The sequence below is a fragment of the Peromyscus leucopus genome, chromosome 3 (genome assembly GCF_004664715.2).
Source record: "Peromyscus leucopus breed LL Stock chromosome 3, UCI_PerLeu_2.1, whole genome shotgun sequence".
In the NCBI taxonomy this organism is placed as follows: Eukaryota; Metazoa; Chordata; class Mammalia; order Rodentia; family Cricetidae; genus Peromyscus; species Peromyscus leucopus.
This window is the reverse complement of record NC_051065.1, coordinates 154,945,554-154,959,818: the sequence shown is the minus strand read 5'-3', so window position 1 is coordinate 154,959,818 and position 14,265 is coordinate 154,945,554. Positions and strand designations below refer to the sequence as shown.

The 14,265-nt window shown below is 53.3% G+C and overlaps 1 protein-coding gene across 4 annotated transcripts in view; it reads left to right on the top strand.

The window, feature by feature from the left end:
• The window catches only part of Ift122 (intraflagellar transport 122), a 72,797-nt gene that overhangs the window by 50,780 nt on the left and 7,752 nt on the right, over positions 1 to 14,265 (top strand). For 2 of the 4 annotated variants that reach the window (XM_028864005.2, XM_028864003.2), the window contains 6 exons: positions 2,124 to 2,285; positions 6,406 to 6,572; positions 8,706 to 8,877; positions 10,198 to 10,300; positions 12,199 to 12,339; positions 13,606 to 13,700. In XM_028864005.2, coding sequence (XP_028719838.1) covers positions 2,124 to 2,285; positions 6,406 to 6,572; positions 8,706 to 8,877; positions 10,198 to 10,300; positions 12,199 to 12,339; positions 13,606 to 13,700 — 840 coding nt within the window. Of the gene's footprint in view, positions 1 to 2,123; positions 2,286 to 6,405; positions 6,573 to 8,705; positions 8,878 to 10,197; positions 10,301 to 12,198; positions 12,340 to 13,602; positions 13,701 to 14,265 lie in introns of all 4 variants that reach the window. The other 2 variants (XM_028864004.2, XM_028864000.2) reach the window with 1 other exon arrangement.

The following is a 14,265-nucleotide window of genomic DNA, read 5'->3' as shown; positions in this document are numbered from 1 at the left end:
CTCTGTGCTCAAGCGATCCCTTGTGGCTGTCCTGAGGCCTCGGCTTCTGGCTTCTGGCTTCTGGGTGGCCAGCATTAACCAGGGAGCTGTGTGGCTCCGTGGGTTCCAGCTGAGTAACTGGAAGGGTAGCGTCATGGTAGAATAATCTGCCCTTGTTGACAGTCCATTGTGAGCATGTTCTTCTGTGGCCCACACTCCACACCAACCTCACTGCAAGCAAGCGTTTAATTCACTCACAAGTTGAAGATGTCAGCTTATTTGGTTGACTAGCCTGCATGCACTATGTGAAGGCACTTGTTTATTTATTTATTTTGGAGCTGAGGATCGAACCCAGGGCCTTGCTCTTGCTAGGCAAGCGCTCTACCACTGAGCTAAATCCCCAACCCTATGTGAAGGTTTAAAAACATACTTCTGTCTGTCACTGGTGAGGCATGCTGTCTCCAGCTGCTGAAACTTCCACCAGTCTGTCTAGGAGTTTGATTCCATGTCTCATCTTCCCCCAGTGCGATACACTTGAGAGAAACAAGCGAGTGGCAGGTGCAGGGGCTGAGGGGCTGAGTGCTGGCCGTGTTTACAGACACTGGAGCTGCAGACGAAGGAGCATTCCCAACACAGGGAAGGGGTGTGCGGGCGGCCGGGCGGGGGCTCCCCTCTGTCCCAGCACTGCTCGGTGGGCCTGCTCTCGAATGTACACACATATGTTCACGCAGGGGTGTGTTAGGGGCCATCCCTCGCTTCAGAAAGCGGAATCATGGGACATGAAGAAGGAGCTTTGTGTGACCTTGACTGCTGACTGGAATCTCCCCTTCCTTCACTGCACTGCTTGGTGGTGCTGGGCTGACTGAGAGCAGATGAGGTGCTGTGTGACGTGGACATGAGCACGTGGGGTCTCAGTTCTCAGTGAGGGTTCCTGTTGCTCTGATGAGGCACCCTAAAAGCGACTTGGGAAGGAAAGGGTTTATTTCAGCTTACAGCTCCACATCACAGTCCATCACTGAGGGAAGTAGGGCAGGGACTCAACAGGGCAGGAACCTGGTGACAGGAACTGAAACAAAGGCCGTGAAGGAGAGCTGCTTACTGGCTTGCTTCTTACGGCTTGCTCAGTGTGCTTTTTTTTTTTTTTTTTTGGTCTTGTTTTGTTTTGAAGACAGGGTCTTTCTGTACAGCCTTGGCTATCCTGGAACTTGCTCTGTAGCCCAGGCTGGCCTCCAACTCACAGAGATCCACCTGTGGCACCACTGCCCAGTTCTTAGCCTGTTTTCTTACAGCACCAAGGAATACCCCCTGGGATGGCACCACCCACAGTGAGAGACACACACACACACACACACACACACACACACACACACACACACACACACATCAATCAAGAAAACACACCCAGGCTTGCCTACAGGCCAGTCTGGTGGGGTCATTTTCTCTCTTTCTTTTCTTTTTTCTTTTTGTTTTCTGAGACGGGGTTTCTCTGTGTAACAGCTCTGACTGACTTAGACCTGGTCTCTTTGTAGACCAGGCTGGCCTCGAACTCACGAGCTGCCAGCCTCTGTCTCCTAAGTGCTGGGATTAAAGGCGTGCGCCATCACACCTGGTTGGGGTCATTTTCTCAGCTGAGGAGCGTGTGTCAAGTTGACATAAGACCAACCAGCACAGAGTGTCTCCTCTTCTCTTAGAAACAGCAGCAGAGCCAGATTTGTGATCCTACTTTATGGCCTCCATCTTAGTTGAACATCCCAAACCTTGTCCTTGTCTGCCACCCAGGTGTCCGGGGCTTTGGGAGGTCTTGGGAATGCAAGGGCCGTCCCCGACTAGACAGTGTACACTGTCCAAGCCATCCTCTGGTTGCCTTGGGCAAGCATCCAGGAAAGCAGTCCAGTGGAATTTCCACCCAGCAAACAAAGGTTCGCCTCTTGTTTGATCTTCAGTGGTCTGAAAAAAGAGTCAGCTTTTGTTGTGGAACATTCCCAAAGGAGACATAGGCGAGAGACATAGCAGCCCAGGAGTCAAGCATGGGCCCCCGTAGGAAGACCCAAGGGCTTAGCCCGAAATAGCAGCAGCTCGCCTTTGTACAGGCTGCTTCCTGCTGTGGCTGTGGAAGCCATTTCCCGTGCTTCTCATTTTTCCAGGAGAGGAAGAAGCGGGGAGAGACCAACAATGACCTGTTTCTGGCAGATGTGTTTTCCTACCAGGGGAAGTTCCACGAGGCTGCCAAACTGTACAAGAGGAGCGGACACGAGAACCTCGCGCTCGACATGTATACTGACCTCTGCATGTTCGAGTACGCCAAGGTAAACCCACCACATCCTGGGCCCAGCCTGCCACCAGGAGTTCCCAAGGCTCCCACCTGCGGTGTCTTAGGCCGTGTGTCCAAGCAGTGATGCAGACAGAAAAAGGTGGTGGCCTCAGAAAAAGGGTGGGTAAATTAGTGAAAGGGGACCTTCCCTGAAGGGAGATGACAGAGGGACAGCACATTCAAGGTACCTGTCAGCAACAGCCGTGCAGGCTTTGAGCGTACCAGCATGGTGATGTCGCCAGGTACTGAGGGCTTAGCGCAGTCTCTACACATTCCTTCAGACCTGGGTCAGGAGCCTCCCAGATTGGTGTCCTCGGTGAAAGCTGGTCCTACCACAAGGTCCTACCTCAAGGTCAGTCCAGAGGTACTCTAGACTTTTGAAGGAGCTTCCTAGACACTTGGGCTTATGTGAGGATGAGCCCCCACTAAAGAGCCAGAGCTCTCCAGATGTCAGCAGCTCAGCCTCCAGCAAGGCTTAAAGCCTGGGTGTGGGATAGTAAGGCTCTTCTACACAGGGCTTTGTATCCGGCCTTTCTGGGTCGTGGCGGAAGAGGCTCTCAGAATCCTGTTGAGTCCTCAAGTCCTAGCCACACCATTCAGTGGCTGTTAATGCTAATCGCCTAGCTCAGGAGCCCCAAGAAGAACTCATCGGTGTGTGTGCCTAACCACTGCTGGGTTCTTCTCCTACATCTGTTCAATCCGGGGGCTCCTTCACACGGGGAGGAACCCCTGGGCCACTCCTCATATCCAGGCTTCAGGCTTCCTCTGCCTTTTCATCTTTTCACCCTTAGCCTCCTCTGTGTTCCTACCCGTACATATCCAGGATTACACGAAATGCTCTTTCCACTGGGGAGAAGGCATCACACTTAAAAGGGACAGGTCCTAGAGGTAGAATGTGGGCACTACAGCCAGCCAGCCCTGGTGGTTCTTTGGGACTGATGCCCTCCTTGGGGCTGATGGTGGGCAACTTATGGTGCAGCTGAAAATGCTGCTTGGCCTCCAGAGTGCCGTGTGACTGTAGAGCCCACACTTCATTAGTGGGTAAAGACTTTGCGTAGCTCAGCCCTTGCCTCTTTCTCAGAGTATAGCAGAGCTACAGCTTAATTTAATTCTGAGAATTTCACAGAACAATGCATAAAACGCTAACATACTCAGCTGTAGAAAGACGAGGAGTAGCTGGGCATGGTGCAGCACGCCTTTTATCCCAGCATTTGAGAGTCAAAGGCAGGCAGATCTCTGTGAGTTCAAGGCCAGCCTGGTCTATAGAGTGAGTGCCAGGACTTCGTGGAGAGACTGTCCAAAAACAAAAAACAAAACAAAACAAAAAAACAAAGAAAGAAAGAAGCAAGGTGAGGGGTGTGACTGAATTGGATAAAAGTCCACATCCAGGGATGTGCTTTGGTGGGAGAGCAGGTACTGGGTTCAATCTCGGCATTTCATGCAGTACACACATACAAAGTAGAAAGATTTGGAGAGTGGAAGGCACACGTGACTCGGGTGGGTGTCTTTAGACCGCTCTGGCCGCCCTCCTCTCCCTGGCGTCTTCCCATGGCTTGCCTGCACTTCCTGCGTGCATGGCCTCCTCCCCAGCAGAGCAGCCCATTCATCACTCCATCAGCTGTAGGTGACTTGAGGAAATACTCTGCGCTTGTTTTGACTTTAATTTTTGATCACAATTCTGAGTATGTTGGTTCCATCTCAAATACACACACACACACACACACACACACACACACACACACACACACACACGCCTCTGGCTAGGTAAATACTCTGGGCTTGTTTTTACTTTAATTTTTTTTATCACAATTCTGAGTATGTTGGTCTCATCTCTCTCTCTCTCTCTCTCTCTCACACACTCACACACACACACACACACACACACACACACACACACACACACACACACCCCACCCTGGCTTGGTAGTCTGCATTTGGGAAATGTGTGCACACATTATGTGGGGGTGGGAGACACAGTGCTTATTAACATGGCATGTTTTTGTTTACTCGAAAATTGCTTCCCAAGATTCAATCTGGTTTTTGGAAAATTTTTAAATTACATTCCCACGTACAAATAAATTGTATGCTTTCCGGACAAGTGACATGTTTATGTGGTGATAAAGGGATTATAATGCTCTTAACTCTTGTGTAGTGAGTCCTTATCAGAAGCACTGAGCATGAGAACCCTGGTGAGTGTCATTCATCACTCAGCACGGCCTCTTTCTGTCCACTCCAGGACAGAGTCTTTGCTGTGGCCTCAGATAACGTGTAAATTGGCTTCATAGAACTCAAAAGGCTTTGAAGCCCCCTTGGTTGAGCTTAGGAGGATCTATTTAGACTCAGCTTGAATTAAGTTACAGCCTGAGTTGACTGCTGGGATCGAGGAGGTGCACCTCCTGTCAGGGAGGTCTCTGCAAGCCAGTGAGCTGTGTGCCTCCGTGGGGAGACGCCTCACGCTGTCACCCCCTCTTAGCTTTTGGTCTTTTCCTCTTTGTTATCTCACTGAGCAGTCGATCACCAAAGTCCCTTTGAAGGACGCTCCTGTGCTTGTCTCTGCCGCTAACCTCACGCAGCTAGCTGAGCAGGGAAGCTTTGTGTACACGAAGAGTTGATGTTGTCATAACTGCCGAGAGGAGAGTGTGTCCGTAATGGCCCAAGCCAGGTGCCCTCAGTGGCTGGTCCCTAGCCCTGCCCTTTCTCTATGCGCCCCAAGGGGAGGCAGAGGCCAGCTTCAGGTGACCCTGTCTTTATTTGGTCTGTAACAGGTAAAATGATGCCCTTCCTCCGCTTCCTGAATTATTTGGTTGTCTTAGGCCAACCTAATATATGGTTTTAGGGGGCTACATAGTTACCCTGAAAGCAAATGGAAAAAGAAATGAGCTAATTGCTCAAGTGGGTTTCAGCATACATTGACTGCACTTTCCTGACAAATGAGTGTTAATCGCGAGGAAAGGAGTGCTTTTTTTATACTTTGTGAGGCTGACACAGAGCACTCTATGCAGGGTACCTTCTCTTAAGACAAACCGCGTCTCACTAGCAGTGCAGATCTGGGCTGTACGCCTCTCAATTCCCCCTTTTGAAAAGCCTCACCTTGAAAACTGTCAGCCCTGAGGCAGCTTCAGTAGAGGCAGCCCTGTCCTGAAAAGAGGTCATATTCTGAGGCTCTTTCTGCTACATTTGGGGGATAACCCAGGGAGGCTGGTCATGGGCCTCAGGGATGCCACCCCCTCCCATTGGGGTAAAAGGAACTCAGGCCCTGCCCAGTCTCTGAACCTTCAGAAAGGACTATTTCCTTCATCTATGGCTCCTGCTGGCCCTCCATGGATCATATTTCTGTGTGTGCAGACCCGACCTCAAGACAAGATCTGGTATCACCCCATTAAGAAATGAACCACTGGGCAGCACTGGGAGGCAGAGGCAGGTAGATCTCCATGAGTTCAAGGCCAGCCTAGTCTACATAGTGAGTTCTAGGCCAGCTAGGGCAACGTAGTGAGACCTTGTTTGGCGGGTGGAGGGGTGGGGAGGAAGAAAAGAGGAGCAATGAGCCAAAGAGTGTTTTGCCAGTTGTCTGTCATAGACACGTCTCAGGAGCAAAGCCAGCAGAATGATCTGAGTTCAGGCCACAGAACATCTGAGAAGAGATGATGGCACTCTAGTGTGGCAGCCAGCGGAGGGCACAGGGACTGAACCCAGAACTCTGCATCATTGTGTGTTCAAGTTTAGAGGACCATGTGCTCAGTACTAGTCTGGGGCATCTGGTGTCACCCAGTGTGTGACCAGAGATTGTGGGACTATTATATGTAATTTCGCAGCCAGTCACATTTCTGTCAACTGTGGCGGTCACAGAGTAACCTGCGGGGTCAGTAAGGCGTTTAGAACAAGTGTGAAGGGAAGGAAACATGGAGGCCCAGCAGCACTTGTGGGTGGTCCCCGCACACTCCCTTCCTGGACACCTGGGACTGCCCCACACCCGGCCGCCCAGGCCTGGGCTCCCGTGCATCCTGCTCCTTTGCACAGTCGAGTGGAGCTCTTCCCCGCTCGGCTCTCAGGAGCTGATGTAATGCTGGCACAGGAAGTCCTAATCCGGAATGTTTTTGTTTGTTGTGCTTCCTCAGGATTTCCTTGGATCTGGAGACCCTAAAGAAACAAAGATGCTCATCACCAAGCAGGCCGACTGGGCTAGAAACATCAACGAGCCCAAAGCTGCGGTAGAGATGTACATCTCGGCAGGGGAGTACACCAAGGCCATAGAGATCAGCGGCAGCCATGGCTGGGTCGACATGTAGGTTTCGGCCCCTGCCTGGGAGCACTTGGCAGTGTGCCAACTCTGAGTTTTGACTGACAAGGGAAAAATTGTTTCTCTAAATATCTTAACCAAACATGGAAGTGACTAGGTTCTCTGGAAGATGAAGAGCTTGAACAAGGTAGCCCTGCCTTTGAGGAGCATGAGAAGTGGGTCGTAAGAACCTAGGGGCACACACAGATGTCACCCAGGCACTGTGTTGACCTTGCAGGCATCTGACTCTCCCCTGCCCCAGCTTGGTATCTCTACATTCATCTGGCAAATGAGGAAATCAAGGGACTCGTGTGTCCTCAGAGGCCAAGCATCTGAGGACTGTAGGGCTAAGCTTTAGACTCTGACATGGGTGGTTTCAGTACCCCTAACACTGAGCATGAGAGTACGAAACGCACAAGAAGAGCCCTCCTGTCTGTCAGGGAGGGGGACTCTCTGGGAGGACCCAGGGCCTCTTTACTTGAGGCCTTCCATGAAGTGGCCTTGTTGAATTTTCAGGTAGAGACAGTTAGAAAGGGAAGGAATATAGGCAGGAGACACAGTAGGCCAGCAGGGACTGTGGTGGCTTGAGGCCCCAAGGGAGAGTGGAGGAGCTGGAACAGAGGAATGGGAGCTAGATGCAGGAGAACGAGGAGGGGGGAGGGGCGGGCAGGTGGGCTGCAGTTGTGCGGCCGTGCACACCGTGGCTCGCACACCGTGGCTCGCACACCGTGGCTCTGTCTTAGGACTTGGCCCCCATCCTCCAGGGGCCCTCTCAGCCGGAAGACTGTGTGCTAAAGGCCACTGGTTGTTCAGGAGGCAGCGGTGTGGTCCACAGGTAGACGCTAGTGACGTAGTCGGGCCTTGAGGAGGAGGGCAGGCTGGTGTGTGGGCCCTTCACTAGGAGACTTTTGTGGGTAACCTACCCCAATCTTCCTTGTCTAGGAGTAGTATCTGAACGACGCAGGTTAGATCTTAGATTGTGCCCAGGTATTCTCTCTACAAAAGGGTGGTGCTGATGGGAGCCGAGCAGGCTCGTGGTCTCTACTTCCCCAACGAGTTTCTCATATGTCACTTGGATTTGCAAGTGCTGTGTATTAAGTTCCCCTGGGGACACTTAACTAGTTCATGGAAGAGACATTAGTGTGTTCTGTCCCTCTTCTGGGTCTGGCTGTAACCGGCACCTTTCCCCTGGGTATGTCGGCTCGGTGGGTGGGGCTCTGGGGCCCTGGGGGGCTGCCTCTTCTACCTTTCCCTAAAAACATGTCCTTTTGCCGCTGAGCAGTGTTATTTTTAGATGCCATTATTATTCTGAGCGCAGACTGACAGGCCTCCCTGAGCCCGCCTGTCTGAAATTCGGCTCTGTTACAGCCTCTTCTGTTCTCACACAAAGCGGGCTGGTAGAGTCCTCACCCCAGGATCTGCTTTACCCCAACCCTGGGCTGCTTAGACCCCAAAGCGTTGAATCCAGTCCGTGTCCCCATGAGCAGCAGGAGCACCAGTCGCTACCAGATAGGAGTGACTGGGCCTCAGGGAGCCTCCTCCCTGTGATGGATACGTTAGTCAGGAGGACACTGCCAGGGCTTCTGATCGTCCTCCTGGCCCAGGACAGGCCTCGCTCTTGTCCCTCCTGCAGAGTGTCAGTTGCCGAGGCGTTCTGGCCCAGCATCTGCTTTCCTGTGGGCATTCCTGACAGTGCTGGAACACTCTGCCACTTCCTGCTGTGGAGTCTTGGGCAGGGTGCTTCCCCTCTGTGCGGACCAAACGGGAGCCATCTCACCTGTGAAGTGGGAATGCCTGTGCCTCCCTCTCAGGGTGGGAGAGATGGTTCTATGAGACCACATCTGGAAGATCTCATGGGTCCTTCTCAGTATCTGGCAGTGGATCCCAGATCTCACTGGATAGATGGTGGACGAGGCACCCGAGGGATGGGCAGTGTCCTCAGTGGGACGCATCATTGCTTCTGGAGTGTGCATCCATTCTTGTCATAACTGCCTGTGGAGCCCTCCCGGGGGCCATAGCACCATCACTAGTGTGGGGCACAGCAGAATGAACCAGCACAGAGCCTGCCCTTAAGCGTACCAGAGGCCTCCCTCCTCCTCCTCCCTCAGACCCTCACAGGTGCCCTCCCTTCCTCTCCAGGTTGATTGACATTGCCCGGAAGCTGGACAAGGCTGAGCGGGAGCCCCTGCTCATGTGTGCTCAGTACTTTAAGAAGCTGGACAGTCCTGGCTATGCTGCTGAGACCTACCTGAAGGTGGGCGACCTCAAGTCTCTGGTGCAGCTGTATGTGGACACCAAGCGCTGGGATGAGGTGAGCGAGTGAGCGCACTGGCTGGGTTGGGACTCTAACTGAGCCCTTGGCCACAGGCAAGGGGGTACTGAGCATCTGGGGGCTTAGATGGAGAGAAGCCAATGCCTGGCAGTCAGATTTTGCCTCAAAGTCTCTGAGCCAGAATATCTTGGGAGGGCCTTTTCGCCATAACTTCCCATTTGTTCGTTCGTTCATTCATTCGTTCATTCAGAACACTGTTACTGGCTGCCAGCTCTAGGCCAGCCCTGTGACAGGCACTAGGCTGTGAGGGTCAGCATGAGAGCTCCAGTGCCTGCTGCTGGTGTGAGTCACCTCTGACCAGCTCCACAGTCTCAGGCTCACCTCTGAAGTAGGGACACACCAGGATGGCATTTAAAAACCTGCATGGCATTTTGGCAGAAAATGCCAAGCATATTTTTTCAGATAGAAGCTACCAGAGCCGTTTCAAGGGCAGCTGTTCCCTGCCTTCATCCTTCTTCACAGTCTTGACTCCTGTGAAGTGAGGGCCCGTGAGCAGAATCAGCCAGCAAATCAGAAAGACAGCTGTCCTGGAGCCGAGGCTGGCTAGGCAGCCAGGGCAGAGCCTCTCTGGGCCTGTGCTCTGGAGAGTGTCACCTGGAGAGAATTAGCGGTGTCCACCCACCATGGCAGTCTCTTACAGCGCCATAGCAAGGCACTACCCGAGTAAGAGCAGCCTGCCTCCTCTGCCCTCCAAAGGGCTCCACTTCTCAAGGTGACAGGCCATGGACAAGAAAAACAGGCTGGTGATGGCAGCAGTGGTGGCTCCTCAAGATGAACGTTAGCCCACAGTGGCAGTAGCTGGTCTTGGACCCTCCCGAGCCTCCTCCGCTGCTCCCCTGGCCTGGCAGGTGGTTGAGGGCTTCAATGAAGCAGACACCGAGTCCCATACAACACTGTGTCCGCAGTCTCCTGTGACAGCTAATAAGCAGTGATGGAGATAATGTCAATCCTGTTTCCTTAGGTGTCGCCTGCAATTAAAAGAAATCTGTTTGCAGCGCTACAGGAGCCCACGCAAACCCTCAAAATAAAATGTTTCCGATTCTGTGCTGCTTCTGTGGTCCAGAAACAGACTGTGTTGTTATTGAATCCAGTCGGTTGCATATTGCCGTTAATTGCCTTTTGTTTTCAAAGAGCTGGTTTGTTTTTGTGTTGCTGGGGGTGGTTGGAGGGGGAGACGCTCTCCCCCTCCGAGTTGTCAGGCTGGCAAAATATGACATCCCTAACAGATTCAGCCAAGTGCCACATTGTCAGGGGCTGCGGGGGCCGCTTCATTAGGAATGCCTCGACTCCTCCCTCTAGGCCTTTGCTTTGGGTGAGAAGCACCCTGAGTTCAAGGATGACATCTACGTGCCCTATGCGCAGTGGCTGGCGGAGAACGACCGCTTTGAGGAAGCGCAGAAAGGTAGGCCACACAGGCTGGACGGTGTGGAAGGGCGGGGGCGGGGAGGGGCTGCCCAGACATGGTACAGAGTGCCTGGCCCCTCCCTCAGGTCAGGACAGGGGCCTCCAGCCTGGCTCATGATGGGTTTGCTGGTGAAGGACTTTAGAACAAGGACGTGGACGTTGAAGCCACTTTCCCTGGGCCCATCGCTCACCTGGTCAGGACCCTGGAAGGTCCTAGATCTTCAGCAGTTTTCTGTTCACCTGTACGGCACCTGCATTCCAGCGTGCCTTCCCGTTAATCGCTGGTATGGGCAACAGTGTGATTTGTGGATGAGGAAACTGAGGGTGAAGGAGGTGAAGGAGTTTGCCTGTAGTCCACTAGCTGGGAAGTTGCAGAGAGGTCGTGAGCCAGAGCATACGTGGTCAGGACAAAAGAGAGAATTACCCTTAGTGTTGGGCATAGTTTCATCTTCCTTTTCCTCTCCTGAGACAGAAATGGACTTTGATTCTGGCTCGGGCAAGCCAAGCAGTCTCTCTGCCCTTGGTGCTTCTGTTGGTGAAATGAGCCGTGCACACACAGGGTGTGATGGCATCTGATAGCAAGGCCAAAGCAAGTATGGCGCGTGAACCGATAACGTTCATCATCGGTTAGCCATGTGACTGCCTTCGCTGTGGCAGGTGCTGGCTGGGCACTTAACCTGCATAACCTTGAATCCTGCCAACAGCCCTGCAGAGACGCAGAGGCTACATGTGCAAAGCTAGCGAGTGGCAGAGCCGGAATTGGATCAGGATCTGTCCGACTGGGAGCCTAACTCTTGCTCCTGTTTAGAAAGTCTCCTAATTGAAGTGGGCGGGTCGTATTCCATAGCATCTCGTTTACACTTCTCTATGGTAGCACTTGCCACCTCCTGACACACTGCAGCACAAATGTCCCCCTGAGGAGCGCCTTGGTTAAAAGCCCCTGTGAAGGACAGCATGTTCTCTATTGCCTCAGCATTTCCAGAGCACCCAGTTGCTGAAGTATCTGCATGTTTGGGCAAAACACATCAACCTATCCATCTGTCTGTGCCGCCCTTCCAAGAATCCATCGCCATAGTAACTTGGTACTCAGACAAGAGACGGGAGATGAGAATGAACCAAGGCCAGACCCTTTCCTTCTCTGCAGGCGGAGGATGTGGGTCGTAAGGATGCCCACACGTGCACAGTCAGGGCTCCTAGTCTTTCTCTGGCAGTCCCATGGTCCCCAGAAGTTGGCCACATAGTAGTGAGGGGCCCAGGAAATTTCTGTTAACAGACATAGGCATGATTGAGAAATTCTTCGCTTGTTTTCACAAACGTCTGGTTTTGTGAGCTGAGCCAGATCTTTCAAGGTTGGTATCTGAAAGCAGCAGCTGAAGGTGGGTTTGGGACTGGACTGGGTGTTATCTGACCTTGGACAGGATGCTCTGCCCCCGCCTGGCAAAGCCCGTTATTCTCATTAGCAAGGGGCTGGCTCTCTTCTTTAGGATTTCGTCTTCAGGATTTAATGCAGTCAGCAGCAGTGGAGGTGTTTTGTGAACCACCAAGTGTAGCGGGACCTGCTAGTACCACCCAGGAGTCACAAAGTCTCGTCCTGGAGTCGGGTGGAGGCAAGTCTCTGGCCATTGCCAGCTTTGGTGCCTAGGTTCTCTCTCTGCTGTGCCTTGCTAAAGTAGGTTGCCATTTCCCAGCCGAAAGGAGTGTATCTCCCTGTGCTTATTTCAGGATGTAGCCTTGGTTATTTATAGCCTGCGGCCTGAGAGGCGCATCTCAGCAACGAGGCACCACAGACGCTCCAGCGAGTGGCCTGCCTCTCAAGCAGCCTCATGTAAGCCCTGCACAACCTCCCTGCTTCGAGTCTGACTCCCCATGACATGCATATGCTTTCATGACCCCTAGCATTCCACAAGGCCGGGAGGCAAGGGGAAGCAGTCCGCGTGTTGGAGCAGCTCACGCACAATGCCGTGGTGGAGAGCAGGTTTAACGACGCTGCCTATTATTACTGGATGCTGTCCATGCAGTGCCTTGACATGGCGCAAGGTGAGTGAGTGAGTGACAGCCGCTGGCCTCTTTCCTGGCCCCTCTCTGGCACCAGATAAAATCAGAAGAGCGGGGCTGTTTCATTAAAGCCTGGGCTTGTTTATTGAGTGTGTTGTCCCTGAGCGAGCTTTGCAACGGCACAATCTGGCCCGTCATCTCTTTCAAGTTTGCCTGTAAGTGGGACTGGCTGGCAGTCTGTCTTCTGGGTGGGAGGTCCCACCCGGCGTTGCTAATTCAGAGCATCTCCCTCTCCTGCTACCTGGGAGCCTGGAGCTGGGCCCGAGTGAGCCCTGGCTTAAAAATTTTTTTTAATTAAATGAAAAGATGAAGAGATCACCTTACAATAACCCACTCCAGAGTCTCCCTCGCTTCAGGCAGGAGGATGGTTTCAGAGCTGCTCTCATTCACGGGGCTTCCCATGGTGCCCTGGGGAGTTCTGAGGTGGAGGGAAGGGAGATGGCCGTGCCCAAGGCCGTGTGCAGTAGGGAGAATTCTGAGCACTGGAAGCAGAGGCTGCAGGGTGGCAGCCTTCCGGAACTGCGCCGCCCCATCCTGCTTCCTTCAGGTCGCCCTGAGTCACAGCTGTCAGCTCCCAGTCAGAGCCACCAGGCCAGGTGTGAGGTGGGGTTCTTCTGTCCTGGTCATTGACGTCCGCTTCAGATAGATAGTTGACAAGCAGAGGTGCCCCAGGTACACGGACAGCCGATGAAGACGCCATCTGTCCACCCTTGTCCTGCCAGGCTCCTCTGATGTGCCTGGGCCAGTAGGCTCCCTCCACTGCTGGACACAGCAGATGCTGGCCCAGCAGACAGAGCTGGGCGGGTACAGTGTGTGCTCAGGGAGAGGTCTATCCTCAGGTGCCTCCTGGCCAGGAGCTCTGCCCGGCCAAGACTCTTATCATCCAAGATGGACCATGCGTAAGCAGGGCACCTGTCCACCACTGCCCTCTTGACCCCTCTGAGCAGCATAGGAAGAAGTGATACTGTGTGACACATTTCCCCCTCCTCCCCTCCTCCCTCCTCCCTCCTCCCCTCCTGTACTTCTCCCCTCCTGCCCTCCTCCTTTCCTTCTCTCCCCCCACATCCTTCTCTGCTCCCCTTTTCCCCTCCTCCCTTCCTCCCCTCCTCCTTTCCTGTTCTCCTCCCCTCCCACCCTCTTCCCCTCCTCCTCACCCCTCCTCCCCTGTTTCTCTCCTCTTCCCTTCCTCTCCCCCTGCCCTCCTCCTTCCTCCTCCCTTCCTCCTCCCTTCCTCCTCCCTCACAGCAGATCCCGCCCAGAAGGATGTGATGCTTGAGAAATTCCACCATTTCCAGCACCTGGCTGAGCTGTACCATGGCTACCAAACCATTCATCGCTACACGGTAAGGTGGCCAGAGACTGAGGGATGGGCACCTTTGGGTCTCACATGCTCAGCAAGGGCCTCTGAAGAGAAGTGCCCATGGAGGTGTGACGAACTGCCCAGAAACCCTGCTCTCCTTGGGAAGAGCTTGCCCCTCACCTGCCATTTTTGACATGAAGCAAACTCGGGACTGAGAATTATAGTCCAGAGCTGGGATAGGCCTTTCCAGTTTCTAGTTCAGTCTTTGATGCCTCTCAGGTTCTCTCTCTGGCTCCCAGTCTCCTCTATAAAACGAGAGGGTTGGCTTGATCTCCAGAGACCCACAATTGGTTGAGATCATTCCCTGATTCTTGTGATGAGGCCACGTTAAATGAGTCACCGTCTACCTCAGCCCATGTCTCCTCAGCCTGCCACAGTCTTGATTAACCCACAGTGAACTTATCGTGTGGCAGCAAGCTGGGTTACACCAGCGACCCTGTCAGTAAGTTCCTGCGGTGTGTGGACAATGTAGGCTTTATCGTACGGCTCACCTCATCTTCAGTCGTACTGTGAGATGAGTCCATCACCCTCCTGTGCATGTGAGGACG